At 44.5% G+C, this 24,887-nt stretch overlaps 1 protein-coding gene across 3 annotated transcripts in view; it reads right to left on the reverse strand.

Moving 5' to 3' along the window:
* dlg4b (discs, large homolog 4b) overlaps positions 1-24,887 on the reverse strand; it is a gene marked incomplete at its 5' end in the record, with an annotated part of 75,080 nt that overhangs the window by 48,874 nt on the left and 1,319 nt on the right. Inside the window, 2 exons of one of the 3 annotated variants that reach the window (XM_084428425.1) lie at positions 2,143-2,328; positions 24,315-24,367. In XM_084428425.1, the coding sequence (XP_084284551.1) occupies positions 2,143-2,328; positions 24,315-24,367 (239 nt within the window). Of the gene's footprint in view, positions 1-2,142; positions 2,329-18,079; positions 18,117-24,296; positions 24,368-24,887 lie in introns of those variants that run through there. The other 2 variants (XM_084428422.1, XM_084428423.1) reach the window with 2 other exon arrangements.

Below are 24,887 nucleotides of genomic sequence, written 5' to 3' on the forward strand. Positions count from 1 at the left end.
CGCTAGATTGGATATCGGAGGGGAGAAAAATAATTATCCGATACCTATGATCGATACCTATTAGGAGTGGAATGGTACATGTATTCGTACTGAACGTATGTTCGGTGCATGGATTTACACAGAGAATACACGGCATGAAAATAAATAAAACTCGCGTGCACATTAATTAATGTGATACTGTTAGATACGCGCATAGACATATGCAGGAACGCGCGTCTGTATCGCTTCAAATGCTCGCTTCAAACGCTCGCTTTATCATTATACGTGCGCAGCGCGTCCTATTCGCTTCGGACGCGCGAATGGATTCAAACTGTTCAAGCATCGAACTAGACGCGGTAGACGCGAATTTGATGCTCTATTCGCGTTTGGTGTGAACGCAGCAAAATGAACAGGCTGCGATGTCAAGATTGCATTGCTGGAATGTGTGTGTGTGTGTGTGTGTCAGAGAGAGAGAGGCACGGGCGCGATCGAACAGTGGAAACATAAAAACATACTCAAAAACATTTTCATACAGGACATCGTTAAAACTGCAAAAAGTGTTTACATATTCTACATTGAATAAAAAAGAAAATCAAATGTGTTTTTAAAAGTAGTATTATTTTATACATAAATAAATTATTTATAATTCAGATGAGAATAAAGTTAAAGTTAATACAAATTTTAAGGAAACAAATATATTGATCTGAAATATAGCAAATTAATTAATATCTCAAGGTCTTTTGAATAAAGGGTGGCAGTCTTTCATTATCAGCTGTTGTTGTGGACTATATACTGGAGAAGTATTTGTTCTCCATTTGAGTGAGATGTTTTTATGTGGCTAATTGAGCAAAAAGCTTCCATATATTTTATTATTAGTAGTATTAGTTCAAGAATAAAATAAAAATATCGGATTGATATCGGTATCGCCAAATAGCCAAAGCTGCGGTATCGGTATCGTATCGGAAGTGAAAAAGTGGTATCGGGACATCCCTAAAACTTACCCCAGCCAAGATGGGTGAGTTCGAAAAGTACAAGTAAGAATCATTGGGAAAGATGGACCCAAACTGTTTCTGAGACCTATTAATGAGATAGTACTCCTCCTTCATGAAGATTCGGAATAGACCGTTCATGTTTAAACTCAAGTAAAAAGGTTTGGTATTCCCCGAATACCAGACGGGGAGTGTGCTGTTCTATATGAAAATTCTGCATTTATTCAATATAAAAGTTGTAGTAAAGCGACCCCTTCTGTTCAAAGTTGGTTATTGCATATGATATTGTTAATGTCCTTATATGATGACATCACAAATGTGAGCCCAGCAGCAAGGAAGAGCATGCGGTCATGGCTACTATTGCTCCTTTATTAAGTTGTTTTGAAGGCACTTTCGGTATGTAGATGTTGCTATATTATAATTCCTATGCATATTTAATTGTTATATCTTATATACCAGATGTAAATTAGTTTTCTTTCATTTCGTGAATTGCACAATCTGTTTCTGATATAGTTGATGCTAACTCACAGTTCTTTGCCATGTATATGCGATGTAAAAGCCTTTGTTGTGCTTATGCGAACATGTAATTGACTCTGTACATTTAGGATTCTGTATTTTCTATTTTTACAGTTTTACGCTATTCCTTGGGCAGCAGTAAACCTTGGAAACAATCCCTGAGTCTGTTGTCTTTGGGAGGCGTTATCTGACTGCATACTCAAGCATGGCGTTTGAGATAAAGGGCAGAACAGTTAGACTGGAGAGACAGGACACACATGAGGACAGATGAGAGAGAGAGAGAGAGAGAGAGAGAGAGAGAGAGAGAGAGAGAGAAAGAGAGAAAGAAAGAAAGAGAGAAAGAGAGAGAGACGGGTCATATTCACTCAACTATGGGTTAACTTAAGTTAGTTGACCAGCCTCAGCTGCTTATTCTCTGGATCTGTCCAGTGTCCTGACAACAGCTAATAGGCTTGAATTTCAGTTGTTAAAGTTTTATGAATTCCATTGATTAGACGCTTTTTTATTATTAACAATTAATTTAACCTTTAAACACAGAATTTCTGAATAAAATAAAACCGATCTCGCCGGGCCCCCGAGGACCAATCAAACCACAGCTCAACCACCGACTGTAAGAAAGAAGACGCTAACACACTCCCATCATGAGCAGGACTCTTACCTTGGCAGGGGACATGTGCATCTGGGGCGTGTAACCGTGGATACCGTCGATGTGGGCGTGGCCAGTGTCACTGAGGTGGAGCATCTCTGCAGACTTCTCTGCAGTCAGGTGGGCGGGGCTGTGCTGCAGGGGCGGAGTCTCCTCGTCATGGTAACGGTACTTCTGCAGAGACACAGGAGAGCGTGCCTGTTTAAGGTCGGTTCACTCTGAGAAAGATAACGATAGTTTGAAAAATCTATCTAAAATGTAAAAGGATAGTGAAGTCCACACTGCAACTATAACGACTCAAAGGAACGATATCTTTGGAATCACTTTCAGAACAATTTTTCCAGCTGATGAACGATAAAAACATTGACAGCTGATCAGAATCCATCCTGCTATAAAGAGCTGGAGCATTTAAAGCATTTAAAAAAAAAAAAAACGTTTGTACACTTGTGTCCCGACAAAGAAACACGGACAACAGAGTGTATAATGGGGATTAAAAAAAGGCTGTCTATGTAGTAAATGTATCTTATTAGTGGAACAAAATATAGTAACACATAGCTGTGGTGAGAAAAGCGCGCGGTGGATTGAGCGCGCAGCGGCACAGACGCGCGAGCTGGTCGAGCACATCCCTTTAAACAGACTTCAGTGGAAAGTTTGTAGTTCAGTCGGATGTCAATGGCAAAGAAAGCAAAACCCTGATGTAGCTTATTACTTACGTTAACTTACGAGAGAGAGAGAGAGAGAGAGCACTTCTGTTGAATGCTCTTGATTGCTGATCGTTCACTCAGCACGTGTTATTTGGATTAAAACTAAATCGTATATGTAAGTAAAACATGAACTGTTACCTGATTTATGTATAACGAGTGATTCCCTACATTATTACAGGACGTGTGAAATTCAAGAAGTTCCATGAACGCAAACATTCAAATCGCGCGCCCCGCAAACCAGCGTCTCAGCGCGCGAATACTGAATTAAATTGTCTTTCTTGCGAATTCAAGTGAACATAGACAGTATATTTAAATGGGGTCGGTGCGTTCGGTCTTAAAGGGGCAGCAGTCTAATAAACCTGCTGCTGTGTTTTAATGTTAATCAAACAAAGCACAAATAAATCACTCACTGCTCTTGACCAAATAGGCTACCTTTTGTAACTTTACAAAAAGATCCATCTATATTTAATTTATTCAGTAATGAATATGCAGTGTTTTTTGTTTTTTTCGTTGTTGTTTTTTTCACATTTGATTAATTACTGTAATTTTTGTTGTAGTTTCAAAATTGGAATAAAGAATTGATATTTCACTGGTGTCTAAACATTGGAACCGCTGACCCGATCCTCAGCACTGAGCCCTGAGCTGCTAATAAATATGTGCTGTACTGTTAAATGAAAGATAAAATATGATAAAGCAATAGAATGAACAGTGACAGTAACAGAAGCTCATTCAATGCATTTTAGCAGGCTTAATTAAGCATGTAAATAACTGAAGGAAATATTTATTTGATGAACAAATTATAAGCCAACTAATATGATTTATATTCTTTTGGTTTCTCTGCCAATACATTTAAAAATTATAAATGCAGTGAAAATACAGGTATCAGTTATACAGTATCGGACTCGTTCTGGGAAAAGTGGTATCAGTGCATCCCTAGTTATTATAATTATCATTATAATCATTGTTATAGTTATCATTATAGTAATTATTATACAGTAGTTATTATAGTTATCATAAAAGTTATCTCTGTTGTTATCATTCTTAGTGTGAACAGGCCTTTAGCGTGTTTCTGATAGAAACGGACATAAATGACAGACACTCGATAAATAAACACCGTCAAGAGTCACCTTTCAAATCCATGGTCACATTTTTTAAATATTTGTATGAATATCGTGATCTTGTAATTTCTGTGATCTTAGAATCGGTTTGATCTGAAGGCGTGAATTACTTTACATTTACATAACCGTGAAGTAAAAGCATCTTCACACACTCCTGCATCAACACCCCAAATACTGACAAATATGAGTTAAACACAATACATCTGATCATTTAATAATCAAAACCATAAAGGCATGAGTGTGCTGAGCTCAGCTCATCAATAACAATATAAATCCCTTACTTAATATTTAATATGCAATCTAATTTTAATGTTATATTTATATTCATGTTGGTTTAACATGTTTTTTTTATGTATGAAGTATGAAGGTAACGATTCTAAACAGTAACAATTAAGAAAATGTAATAGCTTGAATACATAAATATAATAAATAAAATACACACTAAAAATAGTAAAAATACAAATATAATAAAATATAAAAAATAAAATAGTAGATATAATAGAATTATAATAATAGGGACAGGGTCCTTCTCTGACATCACTTCCTGTTAGATGGACTTCCAGTCACAAAACAATGGCTTCCTGCATTTTATAAAACACTAATTTTGCTTTTCAAATATGAAACACACACACTCTCTCTCTCTCTCTCTCTCTCTCTCTCTCTCTCTCTCTCTCTCTCTCTCTCTCTCTCTCTCATGCACACACACACACACACACACACACACACACACACACACACACACACTCACTCACTCACTCACTCACTCTCTCACACACACACTTTTGTGACCGGCCAGACGGGGGCGACACAGAGCTGCTCAGTATTCCACTCAGCACCCACTGCAGAGCTGATGAAGATGATGTCATCAAAGAGGGACAACACTCCAATCAGACCCTCAACATGCATTCTGTGTACATACAAGCGTTCATGAGATGCAACACACACACACACACACACTACAACATCAATCTGTTAATCTGTTCCACTAATAATATTATTCCTGAGAGCAGAAACACACCAGAATTACCTGAATATGAATCTAAAGTTCCTAACCATCAAAAACTCACTCAAATGTGTGTATGTGTGTGTGTGTGTGTGTTTCCCATGCTCGCTCTCTCTCTCATTCAATGCACGATGCTAGTCCGGTCGCCATGGAAACTGGCTCTGATAGCATGGTTGCATAGCAACTGACATCACCAGGAACACAGAAATAAAGATGAAAGAGAAACAAATGACGATCTTCAGATTTATGAATGTGTGAGTGTATGTGTGTGTAACTGCAGGATTTAAGATGAACTCTGCAGCACTAAACCACCTAGTTAGTGTTGTGTTAATTTGATTCCTGAAGAGTGAAACACTGTGAAGCTTTCAGAAGATTTGATTGAGCGGCATGTTAACTTCTGACACAGCCAATCATGTGGGTTTGGGGGCGGGGCTATTTGTTTACTGACCAATGAAGTGTGTGAATTGAGTGATCAGGAAACATGTTTCAATCAGCATTATTGCAGTTCAACTTAGTGACACTAATGATGCAGATCCTGATCCTAAAAAAATTTACGTTCACACACAGAGTCTTCTGAGTCTATTTACCTCAAGACAAAGACAAAGTTCTGTCATGAAACTCTAGATGGCGCAGGCTGATCGGTCCTTAACTCGATCTGCTCGCAATCACATCATTCTCCATAGAATAGAATAGAATAGAATGAGGCATTTACATAGCGCTTTCATATGTACTACTGTACACCCAAAGCGCTTTACAATCATATCAGGGAATCACCAGTGTGTAGCATCCACTTGGATGATGCGACGGCAGCCACAGTACAACGGCGCCAGTGCACTCACCACACAACAGCTACAGGTGGAGAGGAGAGAGTGATAGAGCCAATTCAATGGAAGGGGATTATTAGGAGGCCATGATTGGTAAGGGCCAATGGGTGGAATGTGGCCAGGACACCGGGGTTACACCCCTACTCTTTACGAGAAGTGCCATGGGATTTTTAATGACCACAGAGAGTCAGGACCTCGGTTTAACGTCTCATCCGAAGGACGGTGCTCTTTGACAGTATAGTGTCCCCGTCACTACACTGGGGTGTTAGGACCCACACAGACCACAGGGTGAGCACCCCCTGCTGGCCTCACTAACACCTCTTCCAGCAGCAACCTGGTTTTCTCAGGAGGTCTCCCATCCAGGTACTAACCAGGCTCAGCCCTGCTTAGCTTCAGTGGGCAACCAGTCTTGGGCTACAGGGTGATATGGCTGCTGGCATAAGCCATAGGGCACAGCTGATTGGTTCCTGCTGTATCAGCAGCCAATAAGCTTGTTGCTCAACCTTCAAATACTGGTCAGCATTTGCTGTAGCAGTTGCAGCGCTTCAGAACCCCTCCACCTCCCCCAGCTCCACCTGTGTAGATCTGCTACAGGTAACTCATGAGCCCTTCAGAACACCTCCACCTCCCCCAGCTCCACCTGTGTAGATCTGCTACGGGTAACTCATGAGCGCTTCAGAACACCTCCACCTCCCCCAGCTCCACCTGTGTAGATTTGCTACGGGTAACTCATGAGCGCTTCAGAACACCTCCACCTCCCCCAGCTCCACCTGTGTAGATCTGCTACAGGTAACTCATGAGCGCTTCAGAACACCTCCACCTCCCCCAGCTCCACCTGTGTAGATCTGCTACGGGTAACTCATGAGCGCTTCAGAACCCCTCCACCTCCCCCAGCTCCACCTGTGTAGATCTGCTACAGGTAACTCATGAGCGCTTCAGAACCCCTCCACCTCCCCCAGCTCCACCTGTGTAGATCTGCTACAGGTAACTCATGAGCGCTTCAGAACCCCTCCACCTCCCCCAGCTCCACCTGTGTAGATCTGCTACAGGTAACTCATGAGCGCTTCAGAACACCTCCACCTCCCCCAGCTCCACCTGTGTAGATCTGCTACAGGTAACTCATGAGCGCTTCAGAACCCCTCCACCTCCCCCAGCTCCACCTGTGTAGATCTGCTACGGGTAACTCATGAGCGCTTCAGAACCCCTCCACCTCCCCCAGCTCCACCTGTGTAGATCTGCTACAGGTAACTCATGAGCGCTTCAGAACACCTCCACCTCCCCCAGCTCCACCTGTGTAGATCTGCTACGGGTAACTCATGAGCGCTTCAGAACCCCTCCACCTCCCCCAGCTCCACCTGTGTAGATCTGCTACGGGTAACTCATGAGCGCTTCAGAACCCCTCCACCTCCCCCAGCTCCACCTGTGTAGATCTGCTACGGGTAACTCATGAGCGCTTCAGAACCCCTCCACCTCCCCCAGCTCCACCTGTGTAGATCTGCTACAGGTAACTCATGAGCGCTTCAGAACCCCTCCACCTCCCCCAGCTCCACCTGTGTAGATCTGCTACGGGTAACTCATGAGCGCTTCAGAACCCCTCCACCTCCCCCAGCTCCACCTGTATAGATCTGCTACGGGTAACTCATGAGCGCTTCAGAACCCCTCCACCTCCCCCAGCTCCACCTGTGTAGATCTGCTACGGGTAACTCATGAGCGCTTCAGAACCCCTCCACCTCCCCCAGCTCCACCTGTGTAGATCTGCTACGGGTAACTCATGAGCGCTTCAGAACCCCTCCACCTCCCCCAGCTCCACCTGTGTAGATCTGCTACGGGTAACTCATGAGCGCTTCAGAACCCCTCCACCTCCCCCAGCTCCACCTGTGTAGATCTGCTACAGGTAACTCATGAGCGCTTCAGAACCCCTCCACCTCCCCCAGCTCCACCTGTGTAGATCTGCTACGGGTAACTCATGAGCGCTTCAGAACCCCTCCACCTCCCCCAGCTCCACCTGTATAGATCTGCTACGGGTAACTCATGAGCGCTTCAGAACCCCTCCACCTCCCCCAGCTCCACCTGTGTAGATCTGCTACGGGTAACTCATGAGCGCTTCAGAACCCCTCCACCTCCCCCAGCTCCACCTGTGTAGATCTGCTACGGGTAACTCATGAGCGCTTCAGAACCCCTCCACCTCCCCCAGCTCCACCTGTGTAGATCTGCTACGGGTAACTCATGAGCGCTTCAGAACCCCTCCACCTCCCCCAGCTCCACCTGTGTAGATCTGCTACGGGTAACTCATGAGCGCTTCAGAACCCCTCCACCTCCCCCAGCTCCACCTGTGTAGATCTGCTACGGGTAACTCATGAGCGCTTCAGAACCCCTCCACCTCCCCCAGCTCCACCTGTGTAGATCTGCTACGGGTAACTCATGAGCGCTTCAGAACCCCTCCACCTCCCCCAGCTCCACCTGTGTAGATCTGCTACGGGTAACTCATGAGCGCTTCAGAACCCCTCCACCTCCCCCAGCTCCACCTGTGTAGATCTGCTACGGGTAACTCATGAGCACTTCAGAACCCCTCCACCTCCCCCAGCTCCACCTGTGTAGATCTGCTACAGGTAACTCATGAGCGCTTCAGAACACCTCCACCTCCCCCAGCTCCACCTGTATAGATCTGCTACAGGTAACTCATGAGCGCTTCAGAACCCCTCCACCTCCCCCAGCTCCACCTGTATAGATCTGCTACGGGTAACTCATGAGCGCTTCAGAACACCACCACCTCCCCCAGCTCCACCTGTATAGATCTGCTACGGGTAACTCATGAGCGCTTCAGAACACCTCCACCTCCCCCAGCTCCACCTGTATAGATCTGCTATGGGTAACTCATGAGCAAAATAGACAATAGAAAATATGTGTATGTACAGGTACATTTATTCATTTAGCTGACGCTTTTATCCAAAGCGACTTACAATTGCTATATATGTCAGAGGTCGCACGCCTCTGGAGCAACTAGGGGTTAAGTGTCTTGCTCAGGGACACATTGGTGTCTCACAGTGGATTCGAACCCGGGTCTCTCACACCAAAGGCATGTGTCTTATCCATTGCGCCACAGCACCCACAGGTGTGTTATGTACAAATGTAAGGGAATGTGAATAAGAGGTATGGTGAGCTAAATATCACGTCTAGTTTTGAGTTTTGTTTGATGTTTTCCCCTTGTCATGTGTCCCATGTTGTCATTGGGTAATTGTCTTGATTATGTTCACAGGTGTGTCTTGTCTAGTCATTAGTAGTCTGTGTATTTAAGCTCTCCTGTTTGACATGCGTCTTTGTCTAACATTGATGTTTTAACCATTGTTGGTCAAGTCAAGTCAAGTCAAGTCAAGTCAAGTCAAGTCAAGTCAAGTCAAGTCACTAGCCGCATTTCCACTGTCGGGCCAGGGCCGGGCCGTGCTAGTGCGTGCCAGGGCCAGTCGCGTTTCCACTGTCACTTCCGGGGCTTGATCGGGGCTTACTCGGGGCCAATGGCCAGGATTTCTGGCCCGTCGAATACCTTAGGCCAAAGCGGGCCAGCTCGGGCTAGAGGAGTGGTTACCAACAGAGGAGGAGTTTACCATTGGGAGACGGCAGCGCCGGATGATTCTGTCAGCATTTAAGACTTAAAAATAAAATAATTTAAATCGCGTTCATGTTTGAATGCCTTCTGTTTGTGATGCAAAAGACTATGCGCGCTAGCCGTTACCATAGTAAATATAGTAAACGCTTGAAGATACGCATAGTAAAAAAACAACAACATAGCGAACGCTTGAAGAAATCAGACCAATCTTAAAGGCTATCACAGTCATGTTTTTATTTTATCTGTCATAGCCTACGTCTCGTCTCTTTAAACCGGACTATCAAAAAATAAAGTAACTTTTTTTTTCGGGAGCTTCCTGTTTCTCTGACTGAAAATATCTGTATGGGAGTCGAGAGAGTGCTAAAGCTCCTCAGGTCGTATAGAAATGATCATTTTTTCTAAATGTGATGTAAATATGTCCTGTAACTAAGTTACCAGATAAAGAAACAGACGCGACTGAAAAAGTAAGTGTGTCCTCTTTCTTTTGTGAAATAGACCTAACGGTAATTTATTTCTGAGTGACTAATGTGCAATTTTTACATAAATTAATTCATTATGATCAATGTATCACTTTTTATTGTAAACCTGTGGTAAAACATCGATGCTTAGGTTTTTAAATATTCAAGTAGCTGCTAAACAAAAAAAAACAAAAAAAAGCTAGCAAACGGCCGCTTTTATCGTGTTTGTTTTCAACGCTGTTTCCAGTGATTTCTGATTAGTTTTCTGATAAAACTTCCATTTGTTGGTGAAATGATGGTTTAGTGTGACGTTGTCCCAGAGAGGCGTGTTACGGGCGTGTTTTAGTGAAGCGCTGTGGAGCTTCTGGCCCGACAGTGGAAACGCATGCCCGGTGCTATTGGCCCGAGGCTATTAGCCCGGCACGGCCCGTTTAAAGCCCTGGCCCGGCCCTGGCCCGACAGTGGAAACGCGGCTAATGTTTGTTTTGCTCACTTTGGATTATTGTAATAAACTGCAGTTGGGTTCCACAAACTTGCCATCAGTGACTTCTGTTACACTAAATAAATATGAGTATAAATAGTGTTCTGTATTGCATGTGTGTATTACCTAGTGGGGGCATTAACTGTTAATGTTCATGAGAAGAAACTGTTCGTATGCCTGGTCGTTCTGGTGCTCAGTGCTCTGTGGTGCCGACCAGACGGCAACAGCTCAAAGAGGAAGTGGCCTGGCTGTGAGGGGTCCAGAGTGATTTTGCCAGCACTTTTACTCACTCTGGATGAGTACAGATCTTGGAGAGTGGCGAGGGGTGTACCAGTGAATCACTCAGATTCACCAGTGATTCTTTATTCTACAGCTGCTATAAAGCCAAAACACTTTACTTTAATTTCCTATTATCAATGTAAAGCTGCTTTGGAACAGTCTACATTGTTAAAAGCGCTATATAAATCAATGAAGATGAGACTCAGCAGTTCGGACTATCCTCTGTAGTCTTCTGAGGTCTGATTTGGTAGCTGAGCCAAACCATACACTTATAGAAGTGCAGAGAAGAGACTCTGCTAGTGGCAGGTTGAACTTCCTCATTTGGATGAAGGAAGTACAGTCTCTGCCGGGACTTTTTCACTATGGAGTCTATGTGAGTGTCCCACTTCAGGTCCTGAGAGATGGGGTGCCCAGGAACCTGAATGAATAACTGAAGCCGCAGTGCTGTGTGAATAATGCTGGGGGTTTCTCCTAAAGTCCAAGATCGTCTCCAGTATTTTGAGCGTGTTAAGCTTCAGGTTGTTATGACTGCACCAGAAAGCCAGCTCTTTAACCTCCCTTCTGTAAGCAGACTCGTCACCGTCCTGGAGGAGGCCAATGAGTATGGTGCTGTCTGCTAACTTGAGGAGCTTGACAGAGGGGTCTGTGGAGGAGCAGTCGTTGGTGTAGAGGGAAAGAGCAGTGGTGAGAGAGAGCACCCCTGGGGGCCGCCAGTGCTGATCCTGCGGGTGCTGGATGAGAGTTTCCCTGCCTCACTCACTGCTGCCTGTCTGTGAGGAAGCTGGAGATCCACTGACAGATGGACGAGAGAGTTGGGTTAGTTTGGGCAGGAGGAGGTTTGAGATGGTGGTGTTGATGGCCGAGCTGAAGTACACAAACAGGATCCTCAAATAAGTCCCTGGTTTGTCCAGATGTTACAAGATGTAGTGTAGTCCAATGTTGACCGCAACATCCATAGACCTGTTCACTCTTACCCCTTTTCCACCAAGGCAGTGCTGGTGTCGGTTCGGAGCCGGTGCCTACTCGCAAACCAGTTCTTTGTTTTTCGACAGCCAAAGAACCGGTTCTTAGCCAGGAAAATTGGTTCCAAAGCGGCACCAACTCTTTGCTGGACTAGAACCGTTCTTTTACCACGTCATGCTTACGTCGGGGGCTGGGGGCGGGGTTATTGTTGAACTTCTTCTCGAACATAACCTCCATTTATAGCAGTGGTTCTCAACCTTTTTTGGGCCAACGCCCCCTATCCAATATCCAAATCCCCGAACACCCCCCCCCCCCCCCCCCACCCACCCGTAAACTAATGAGCGCCCAGGTACGAGTGAGAGTTAACAGATGAAATAAGTGCAAAATTGTCTTTTATTAATACAATTGAACTATACTCCACAGTGATTCATTAAAAAAAACAAGCTATAAACTGCATTGGCATAGCAATACCAGTGTTTGTCACAGGATTTTTGGTAAATCTGTGGTGGGTGGACCTCGGGCCTTCTAGGGGGGTTGGGGGGCATGCCCCCCCGTAAGAAAATGCTGTGCATTTTAATGTTAAATTCAATAAATCTGGTGCACTTTGAGAGTTCAAAATTAAAAGTGCCAACCCATATTCAGTGTGCAAATTACACAAAGAAAAAATTCAAACCTCTTTTAGTTGTGTCTACATTACACTACTACATAATAATAGTTATAATATTAATCCCATATATTGTAAAACAAATGCACTGAAAAATAAAGGACGGTCATTAAAGCGGTAATGTTTGCACTTAGGTTTTATAACACATTTAGGAGAGTATTGCAAGAAGCTGCTTACATTAACCTTACTTTCGAAAAATAAATAAATACAATCATGATTTTTCATGAAAAATTATGTTAGAATTGTAGGCCTAAAATACCTTGGTATCAGCTTGTTTTCTTCAATGGTATAGGCCTAATTAATCCAATTACAATTAATTTGGTTTGTCGTGATTAATTTGTGTTCATAATCAGTAAAAAAAATCTTCTAACAAGATTAAACACATATGAACAATTAAATTATTATTGTATTATTAATTATTTTTATCTTGAAACTACCCAAGCAGCGTTTCGCGCTCAGATGTGATGGCGGAATGAATACATTACCAAAATGTGATTGCAGAATATATTTAAATTATCCATCAAATTGTCATTTTCTCCTTACTGTCTTACGAGTTAAAGGAGAACTTGGTAACTTTTTTAACGTAATAAAACTGTCTAGAAATCATTTGGATGGTTAAACAACCTGTTCTGGTGATATTGGTGACTTTCCCCGCTCCCCCCAGCGTTCCCAGGCGGAAAACCAACCTTGCAACTTGGGCACTACCATCCCGGCAAGATAGAAATTGGAAGTCTCGTGAGAAGCGAGAACGAGAATGAGAACGAGCGCGAAACACAAATTGCTTTACGGCAATTCGACATAAACAAACATGCATGTATGATGTATTACCAGATTACCCACCTCGGTAGACATAGCTCCACACGATACAGTTGGCTTGCTCCGATCAAAACACACGTACATGAGCAGCGTTAGAGAGGGGGAGGAGGCCGCCGCAAGTGAGTTTTTTACGACCGTGTTGTGAAATATACGCCCCCCCACAGCTGTAGGGGGAGCTCGTGGGGAAAACATGCGACAACAAAAGGGAAAATCAGCGAAGAAGTGACTAGAGTTTGCCAGAGTTGCCGAGTTCTCCTTTAACAATAATGCCTGACCAGTAAATTACTTGGTGAACAAGAAAACATTTTGGCATTAGGGATTGGAATTAGTTAAAGCCTAAAAATGTAAAAGTCTACCTTATAAATAGAATATAGTTTAATTAATTTTAAAATTCGTCGCCAGAGTGAATGGGAACATGATTTATTGAAAATATTTGAAAAAATCTAAGTGTTTCTTAAGTCAATAATTTTTAATGGCTTGTCAACTTTCCATTCCTCCGCTGCGTGATTCTAGGCACCACCAGATTGTTGTCAGCGCGAAACGCATTTTTGAGCATGTGAATGCTGATTCGTGTCAGCGCTGGATTCTAGTCAGTGCTTGAGCGCTGGTCTGACTGGAAAAATAAAAAAAACGTAACGATAGGCTACAAGACGCTTTGAAAGATTTTAGAATGTTAGACATTCTAAACTTTTGAATAAGAAATAATATCAAGTCGTCAAAATACAATTCGTCAAAACTCCGTGAATCACAACAAGCGCGCGCGGTGGGAACACTCACAGCAAACACATACCCGAACTTGACTGCACATCATATTTTTGACATTATTGATACTGCTTTCAATCATAATGCAACAGAAATGAACACAAAAAACCTGCCTAGTGCCTACCTACAACACTGACGGTGGACTTGCGGTCAGGAGTAGAGCGGCTGCGGACGAATGTTTTTTTTTTAGTTTTTTTTTTTAGCGCTGCTGACGTATTCTTTCACGCACACCATAGATGCGCGTGCACACACAATATGATATCACACTCCGCGCATATGTTTTACAACATAATTTAACAAAAACATAGTCCTAACTCTTTTTAAATAGCCTACTTGTGTTTATTATAGCCTACTAAGTGTTTATTACAACTAAATTACTAAATGCTTAAAATTAATAAAAGTAAATGAACAAAAAAATGCGTTACATATTTAAACTCGTGAACCACTAACACCTGAACGCCCCCCTTTCAGAAATCTTGCTTCCAACGCCCCCCGTTGTTCTCTGAACGCCCCCGTTGAGAACCACTAGTTTATAGTAATCCAGACGAGCAGCACAAATGTGTTCTAAACGTCTTCTTCTGACCCCAATATAGGATCGCAAAGCCAGGAGAAACATTTGCAGAAAGACGATGTAGTCCGCCATTGTAATTGTTATGCTTGAAGTTGGCGCAAGCGTTTCTGGGAAAGCTAAGACGTATGGCAACGTACACAGTGACGTAACGACGTTGTTCGCTGGGCTCTCTAGTCAGTGGAAAAACAAACAGATTCTGAGAAGGTTCGCAAGTTGAACCAACTTTGAACCAGCACCAGTTCCGAACCAGTTCTTTTTTGGTGGAAAAGGGGTATCTGTAGGCAAACTGAAGAGGATCCAGCAAGGATCCAGTGATGTCCTTCAGGTAGGCCAACACCAGTGTTTCAAATGAGTTCATGACCACAGATGTCAAAGCAACAGGTCTGTAGTCATTCAGTCCTGTGATTGTGGGTTTCTTTGGGATGGGGATGATGGAGGAGCATTTGAAGCAGGGAGGAACGTCGCACAGCTCCAGTGATCTGTTGAAGATGTTTGTGATGATGAAGGCCAGCTGGACAGCACAGGTTTTTAGAGAGGCTTGGTGAAAAAGGCATCTGGGCCTGTTGCTTTCCTAGTCTTCTGTTTCCGGAAGACCCAACACACATCTTCTTCACAGACCTGAAGTGTAGGAGGGGGAGTGTGGTTGATCTGGGGGTGTTGATGGGTGTATGGAGAGAAGGTCAGAACAGGTGTGGGGTGTGTGAGACAGGGTATTCCAAACCTGCAATAAAATTCATTCAGGTCACAGTGCTGGGGAATGGTGTCTTGTAGGTAGTAATGTCTTTCAAGACTTTCCACATTGATGCAGGTCATTGGCTGAAAACTAGTTTCTCAGCTTTTCAGAATAGTACCTCTTAGCCACTCTGATCTCCTTTGTCAGTGTGTGATTTGGCCCGCGTAAACAAGACTCTGTCCCCATTCCTGTAGGCATCTTCTCTGGCCTGACGAAGTTGTCTGAGTTTTGCAGTGAACCATGGTTTGTCATTGTTGTAAGTTAAATGAGTCCAGGTAGGAATGCACATATTCTCACAGAAAGTGCACTCGAAGCAGGCTTGTAAATCCAGCTTTGCTTCATTAGTCCATCTCTTTACAGTCTGAACTACAGTTTTAGCTGATTTCAGTTTCTGCTTGTAGGTCGGTATAAGATGAACCAGACCATGATCAGAGATCCCCAGACTGCCTGTAGGACAGAGTAGGGTGACCAGACGTCCCGAAAAATTCGGGACAGTCCCGAAATCTCGAATCCGAATCCCGAATCCGGCCCTAATTATCCCGAAAATTATACTAAAGCAAAATCTTGAGTAGGCTAGTTATTGTCTGATAAAACATAAAAAATTGTCCGTGTAGGTTGAGTCGTCCTGCAGCCCCCGCCTTTTTTGTTTCTTTTTTTGAAGTTCTACAAAGATACTGTAGGCACGAATTTAGAAATGCATTGATAAGCTAATTTTCATTAATTCGTTTCGTTGACATGGCTGGTGTACCGGAACCCCAAAACGCCGCTAAAAAGCAAAAACGTCTCTGCCAGCCAGTCGTAAAGGAGTGATTGATTGGTTGCGGCACTGTGTGCAAAAAAATACTTCGGCCTAATGTCTGAGGTCGGGTTACACAAAGCAAATCATCTACACAATTATTTAGTTTTCTTATTTAATGGCCGACAATTTAGTTGTAATAATAACTCTGGCGTAAGGCTTATTAGCGTTAGGCTATAGCCTGAAAGGTCTGATTTACGCACTGTTACAACAGTCATTGTTTTTTTTCTTCCCACAATGACATTTCAGTTCATGATTTTAATGCTGTTGTTTTTTGTGGCAGACTAAAGACTAATGACCGACTGTTGATCTTGAATCTTTTTTTGGGGAATAAAAATATATTTGGTTTAGGTTTGAAATGCATTATCTTTTATTATAGGCTATGTAGTCTAATATCATTGTAGGATTATAGTACCATAGTAGCCCTTCTGAGGTTTCTGAGTAACTTCTGAGGCTTTAATAATGTACAACTAAACAGAGAGAGTTTTGCTGAAAACTAAGCCAACATTTCATTACTACATTACTAATGTCTAGATTAAATAAAAGCGTGATTTAAAAAAAAAAAAATTGAGCCTAATTTTTTTTTAAAGTATTGTTTCCATGACAATTCACTGTCCAATTTTAAACCGGTTTTCACAGGATGAATTTTGTGTGTTTAAGCTTTTAATTGATACCTAATTAAGGATGATTACTAAAAAGGTAACAAAACAAAAAAAACTACCTGGACAGTTAACAGACTAAGAGCCAATGAATACCTGTGGTGAGCTAAGATCTGGTGGAATGGTGGAAGTTCTTACATAAAACGTGACATACAGCTCGCACTAGAGGCAAACAAACACACTCGCTTCAATATCTGTGAGATCTGGTCAGATCAAGATCCACACGATCAAGACTGACACCAGATCTCAGGAACGCTTGCCCATAAACACACTGTACAACCAACTACATGATGCTCATCATCACACACTGAGATCTGCTGCTCCCCCTGCTGGATCCTCATGAAGGTTTACCATCAAACCAGGAGACATGCAGCACAGACCAGTGAAGCCACAACTGCACTCAATGAAGACACACCGACATCAGGAGCATGGCTAAAGCTGCATGTGTCCTTGAGTAGACTCAGTTTTGGGAAATGTTCCAAAAAGAACAGCAAAAGCTAGAGTTCTACTAATGATAATGGTCTAGGGGTGGGACTTACCTCATAACTGGGAAACGCTCACTTTCAGAAGTGTACGTTCGCTGAGGGCGTTCAGTTGTGGCTTGTTTACACTTCACAACAAGAGCGATAACTATATCGATGTCCACACCAGCGGACGATATCGTTCTGTTTATTCGAAGCGCGCCGTAGTGTATAACAATACCGATAACTATAATAACTAACGATATCATTCTGTTAATTATAAGCACTGCAGTTTTGTTGTCTGTCACTTTGAATGCTTGAGCTCTTTATAGCAGGATGGATTCTGATTGGCTGTCAATGTTTTTATACAGACACACACACTCACTCACAAACAAACAAACAAACACACACACACACACATACTCACATACACTCTCTCTTTCTCATACACACACTCACTCTCAAACACACACACACACACACACACACACACACACACACTCTCTCATACACACACACACACACACACACACACACACACTCACACTCACTCACTGACACACACTTACTCACAGTCACACTCACACTTATTCACTCACTCACTCTCACACACACACACACACACACACACACACTTACTCACAGTCACACTCACACTTACTCACTCACTCACTCTCTCTCTCTCACACACACACACACACACACACACTTACTCACTCACTCACACACAGGTGAAAATCACCAGTAATACTGAACACACAAATTAAACTGCTCACACACCTGCTTGCTCTTCAGAGAGCAGAAACAGTTTGCAGACCAGCACAACTCCCACACACATACACTGTGTGTTATATAAAGTGAGATGAGATGCTCCGCATACACACACACACACACACACACACACACACACACACACACACACAGCTGTATAAATGAGACGAGAGGCTCGAGATGACAGCGGCGCTGGTCGCGGGCTGCAGTATTTAGACACATCGCACACACAGACACACACACACACACACACGCGCGCGCGCGCGCGCGCAGCGGTCTTACCTTAGTGGTCACTATACACAGGCAGTCCATGTCAGGACTGAAGGGCGACAGACGCGCTGAATCCCCCCCACCCTCCCCTGTCTCTCCCTCCGCCTGTCGAGCTTCCTCTCCCCCCTCTCTCTCTCCCTCTCTCTCTCTCGGCTCGCGCGGGAGAGACAGACGGGTGGGGGGACGCGAACAACAGAGCGACGCGCGCGTGAAAACATGAGCGGAAACACGGAGAAAGGCGGTGGGTGACTACTGTTGCCATAGCAGCGAACTGTTGTTGCTCTGGCAACTGTAGAGCAGTTGCCATGGAGACTGTGAGAGGCTGTTTGACACCCAGGGTCAAAGTTGAAACCCTAAAGACTCGAAGAACCGAAGGATCTTTCATCTGTAGTTCAACATCCAGAGTGCGAAACTACAGGCAGCTGGTCGTGAGTTCTGATAACAAGAAAATACTACATTTCTTCTACATCAGAATTTCACGTCTTCATGAAAGGGAAGTTGTGCTGGTAATTTCTTCCCTATTGTGACATATATCTGAGTGAAACACTTCTGGAAAAAGAACAAATGTAGGTTATAGTTATTATAATTATTGTTATTTTTAACATTACCATTATAGTTCTTTTACTTATGGTTATAGCTATCATTATATTTATCATTATAGTTAATGTTATGGTTACAGTTATGGGTCTTAAAGGGATTATTCAATGATGGCATGATGTACTTTTAATAAAACTTGACTGTCTATGCAGTAGAAAGGCAATAAAAAAGAGTCTGAAATCAGTGGACATGACTAGAGAACGTCTCAGATTACGTATGTAACCCTGGTTCCCTGAAGAGGGAACTCGAACTGGTCGAGACACTGTGGGAACGAGTCGAGACACTGTGTGTTACGTCGTGAAACACGTGTGAAATCAGACCAATGGCGTGACGGAACGTCATAGGCAGGTGACGTCATCGACGAGGAAACTATAAAGCATACCCAATCAAACCGCGCTAGCTTCTGATAGGCTGAAGCACGCAGCTCACAGGCATGCAGGGAGTATGGCAGGGTGACGCAGCATCTCCTTCCCTCTTTAGGGAACCAGGGTTACATATGTAACCTGAGACATTCCCTTTTAAGGGAATTCAAGCTGCGTCGAAACTCTTTTGGAGTCCCATACCGCCGTACTAACAAGTGCCTGTATGTGTGAGTCACACTAGCACACTAGGGCAAGAGAACTCTGGAACTTGGAGTGGAACCCACATCCAGGCTATAGAACCTGACAAAGGTGAGCGGAGAGGACCAGCCTGCCGCATCACAGATGTCATTAAGGAAAGCTTCTGACCGGCCGACTCGTATGCAAGTGAGATAGCCTCGACTACCCACTTACTCATCCTCTGCTTGGACCCTAACCCTAACAGATGAATAACTGATCGGACTTACTCGGGGCAAACTCCAGGCATGATGGAGCTACCGAAAGGGCCTGTAGGTCTCCAATTCTTTTGAGAGACGATATAGCAAGGAGGAAGGCAGTCTTTAGAGTGAGGAATTTTTCTGGAACCTCTTCAATGGGCTCAAAGGTAGCTGACGTAAGGCCTCCCAACACAATAGCTAAGTCTCATGCCGGTGCTTTAGTTGTCTGAGCCTGTGCAGGTCTCAGCCTCAAAGTAACACGAAGGAAACGTGTAACCAAAGTATCTCTTCCCAAAGATGACCCACCCAGAGGAGTGTGGAATGTTGCTATAGACGCCACATAAACTTTCAAAGTAGATGGGGATAGTACTGCAGAGAAACACTCTTGCAGAAATTCCAGAACTGTACCAACAGGGCAGATACAGGGGTCTTGCTGATGTTCTCTGCATTATAAAGTGAAGACTCTCCATTTTAGGGCGTACAGTTTCCTTGTGGAGGGAGCTCTGGATTGAAGTATGGTCTCAACAACCTTGGTTGAGAGACCTGAATCTATGAGCTGAGCCCCCTCAGGAGCCAGGTCCACAGTTTCCATAACTCCGGACCAGGGTGAAAGATTGTGCCCCTCACTTGGGACAACAGGTCCCTCCTGACTGGAATCTCGAGGGGAGAGCCATCAAGGAGAGATACCAGGTCCAAGAACCAAACTCAGGCCGGCCAGTAAGGGGCTACTAGCAACAGGTGGGCCCCATCCTGGCAAACCCTCTCCAGAACTCCCGGGAGCAGACTGATCGGGGGAAATTTGACAGATGTAGCCTCGGCCATGTCTGTACCATGGTATCCAGCCCAAGCGGCGCCGGATGCATGAGGGAGAACCACAAGGGACAATGTGTTGTCTCAAGACATGCAAACAGATCCACTTCCGCTTGACCGAATTTCTCCCACAGGAGCCCACCACCTCAGGGGGAGTCTCCATTCCCTGGGCCTCGGCCCCTGCCACTGCTCCCTGGTTTTGATGCCCCGCGATATAAGCTGCCCTGAGAGAAAGCAGTCTCCCTTGTGCCCACAGGAGGATCTGGTGAGCCAGTTTGTATAGGTGGTGGGACCGCAGACACCCCTGATGGTTTACGTAAGAGATCACCGATGTGTTGTCTGTTCGAACAAGCACATGATGGCCTCTCAGGTCTGGGAGGAAGTGTTTGAGCGCTAGAAACACAGCCATCATCTCCAGACAATTTATGTGCCAAGAAAGCTGATGACCCTGCCACAGACCTTGAGCCGAGTGACTACTCATGATCGCCCCCAACCCGTGAGAGAAGCATCCGTCGTTATCATTGCGCAACGACATGGAGGCCCAAGCATGGGTCCTAGGGGAAAAAAATAAGTTTTTACCATAACCAAGGCATGTGGACATCACCTCGTGACCTTGACTATGCGGAGTGGGTTTCCCCTCGGGGAGAACCCTTTGGCTTTGAGCCAGCACTGCAGGGGTCTCATGTACAACAGGCCAAAAGGTATTATGTCGGACGCTGCTGGTATAAGCCCCAATAGTCTTTGAAACTGTTTGACAATGAGTGACTGGCCTAGTTTTATACCATTTACAGCTAAGAGAATCGAAGCGATACGAACAGGAGACAGACGTACCGGCATTATCGTCGTATCCCAAACTACACCCAGAAAGGTGTTTCTCTGAGCTGGAAGCAGCACACTTCTCTTGGCGTTTAGCCTTAAACCAAACTTCTTCATATGTTCTAGAACAACATCTCGATGTTGAACCGCCATGTGCTCTGATTGAGCTAGAGTCAACCAATCGTCAATTGTAATTTAATACACAAATGCCCTGGAGTCGCAGTGGAGCATCCACACATTTCGTGAAGGTGCAGGGTGATAAACCTTGGCTTAAAGGAAGTACTCGATATTGGTATGCTTTGCCCCCGAAAGCAAACCTCAGAAACTTCCTGTGTTGTGGAAGGATTGAGACATGAAAGTATGCGTCCTTAAGATCTATTGTCTTAGGACCTGATTTGCGACACGATCTGCTTTAAAGTGAGCATTTTGAATTTAAGCTTCTTTACGCAGCAATTTAGATGGCGCAGGTGTAAAATTGGGCGCAAGCCCCGATCCTTTTTTGGAACTATAAAGTACCTGCTGTAAAATCCAGATTCTTTGCTGGGAGGAGGAACCCTTTCTATAGCCTCCTTTTGCAGAAGAGACTTCACTTCCTGTTCCATGACCAGAGCCTGCTCGGGATGAACCACTGTTGGTAACACCCTTTTGAATCTGGGCGGGCGAGACCCGAACTGAATTCTGTAACCCTTTTCTACTGTTTGTAGGACACATAGAGGAACATTTGGCAGAAGATTCCACGCTGTCAAAGAATCTACTAAGGGTAACAGTCTCTTGAGACTGGCCTCAGGTGTTTGTCGAACAGTTATGTTGATGCCCTGAATAGGCGAACCGGCAGGTAACAACCAACTTGATTGCTCTGCGACCCTCCTCCTTGGATCGCTGGAGACCGCTGCGGCCCGAAGCACACAACGTGGCGGGGTTGGCAGAACGCCCCCCTCAGGGCACCGAAGAGAAGTGGGCATCGTGTAATGAGGTGCTCGCTCCTCCCAGGAGGGGACCCCCCTCAAAATCCTGAAACTGCTGGCGTCAAGATTTCTTTGAAGCCTTCTTCGAGATAATAACATTCCACACTCAGCTTTTGCTGCGCCCGATGCGAGGAGCTGGTAAACGGCCGACACTGCTCCCGCCCAGCAGTCTCAGGGACATGAGATCAGCGGAGAAGGAACTTCTGGAACACCTCTATGTTCCTCTCGACAGCCAAATTAACCGAGTCGCCGAAGAGGCCATGAGAAGAGAGCGGGGCGTCCCGAAACACGTTGTCCTTTCTATCAGATAGATTTAACCATAGATGCCTCTCCAAGGCCACCAGGGCTGCCATTGACCACCCAACTGACTTGGCGGTCTCCTTGGTGGCCCGGAGAGATAGATCTGTAGCACAACGTAGCTCTTTGATTGTGTTGACGCTAGCTTCCCCACCTTCATCAATGTCCCTTAACAGGTCAGCCTGGTATGACTGGAGAATAGACATGGAATGAAGACATGCCGCGGCCTGACCTGCTGCTGAATACGCTTTACCCACCAGCGCTGAAGTGGTTCTTAATGGCTTGGTGGGTAATGTCAGGGATTTAAGCGACGATGCAGACTCAGGGGAGAGATAGCTCGCAAGCGTCTCTTCAGCCATGGGCATTGCCGCATAGCCATGGTGTTTCAGCCCCATAATATATGAATAGACCGAAGTCTGGGGGCTGAAAACACTATATTGAACTGGTCTCTTCCACGGCTTCGACATCTCAGGAAAGAAAGCAATCCCTGATGTAGAGGTTGTGACCTGGATGGTAGAAAACGCTCATCTAGTTTGCTCTTTTTTTCAATCTCCTGTCTCTCAGTTGGCCATTCAATATTCAGCTTATATAGAGTCACAACCTCTAACAGCTCCTCTGTAGCTGGAGTAAGAGATGGCGAATCCTCATCTCCAGCCTCGACACTGATGACATCCAACTCCCCAGAGCCGATGCCTCACCCTGAAGAGAAGAAACCACACAGGTTGCTTCTCCCTGAGATAAGGCAGAGGACATGGCAGGTGAAGGCTGAGAAAGGGCCCGTCTCAAACCCCTCTGCCAGATCCATCTGCGAACCCCACGCCTGAAGTCGCCGCTGTACCTCAGCAGCACCAGGACCGCTCAAGGGCTGACTGGGCAGGTGCCGCTCCCAAACAAGCCACACACAGCTCGTGTGTATCCCCACCCTTGAGAAATCGAGGGCAGGGAGAAGCACTCTGAATGAACTGCTGCTTGTTCACCATATGATATTTTATTAACAAAGTTCGGGAGGAGCACGTTCAGATAATTAACCTAAATTAACACAAGAGGAGCGCACTCAGTTAATCAATTCAATTACCAAAAGAGGTATATATACAGCAGACTCACCTCCGTTCGTTGACAGTTTACCAGCATCCCTCCACCGCCCAATCTCCTCACTTCTAGCTCTAACTACTCTTACAACAACAGGGGGAGTATTCTGGGTTCGGGCAAAAATTCCGAGCTCGGAGCCTCCCCCTGGACCGCACGCCAAATACGCATAACCTTTACTCCACTTAAATACATGTAAGTGTGAACTTGTGAAGAAAAATATATATATGTATATATAAGTGTCATGCTTGTGATGTTGAAACTCCTAACAGATATATTACTGTATCAGCAGAGACAATACAACACCAAATAGACAGACAATAGACACAGAGCGCTTGCTGAAGAAACAGAAGCTAGCATGGTTTGATTCTGGGTATGCTTTATAGTTTCCTGGTCGATGACGTTGCCCGCCTATGACGTTCCGTCACGCCATTGGACTGATTTCACACGTGCTTCACGACGTAACACGCAGGGGTGTTCCCACAGTATCTTGACCAGCTCAAGATCACTTGAAAGGGAAACAGAGAGAGGGCTGAGGCATTATCTTCTGCCACAAACTACAACACCCACAATGCACTTCTGAATTTGGTGCCGCCCCTCTGTCCATGTGCAAAATTCAGAACTTTGATCAGAAGTTTTAACAAAAGCATTTTGCGTCATCTGTGCAGGCAATACAGAGGAAGAGTTCACATTGTTAATTTACACATCCTATAGACAATAGAACAATACAGACTTCAGCTGTGATTCACACACACACACACACACACACACACATTAACACACTCATACAGACATTGTTAATTTACAAATTTACTCTAATTTACTCTCTCTCTCTCTCTCACACACACACACACACACTCACCAGTCCTGGTGAGAGCACTCGACCTCCGGTTTGATTCTCAAACACCGTCAGCTCATAAAACTCCTGAATGTCTGCGGGAGAAAAACACACTTCATATTAAACTCGCAATGAAATCAAGATGGACAATTCTTGTTTTTTTGTAATATTGTAATATTGCAGTGTTTATTGTAAATGACTTATCGGTGCACATCATTATTGTTTTAATAATCTTGAATCAGAATAAATTCCTCTTGCAGCATCTCTTCTCTGATGATGAGGGCGGGGCAACCTGTCACTCACATGAGATCAGCCAATAGCAAACCACAACCATCCAATCAATTCCCCACGGACACAATCAAGCCCCGGCCACATTTGTTCTTATTCCAGAAGCGTTTCACTCGGATATACGGCACAATAAGAGACGACGAACAGACAAACGTAAGAAAAGACGAACACAACTTCCATTTCATTAAGTTAATTCCCGTGTTCAGAGGATTATGGCCAGATTTATTTGACGTATTTTAGCATGCTGTTTTGATTGGTGTTGGAGTGTCTTTAGTGTCATTAGTGTGAATTAACAGTGTCTCGTCTGCAGCAGGGAATCCTGACGCT

This window comes from Rutilus rutilus (assembly GCF_951802725.1).
Source record: "Rutilus rutilus genome assembly, chromosome: 13".
Classification (NCBI taxonomy): domain Eukaryota; kingdom Metazoa; phylum Chordata; class Actinopteri; order Cypriniformes; family Leuciscidae; genus Rutilus; species Rutilus rutilus.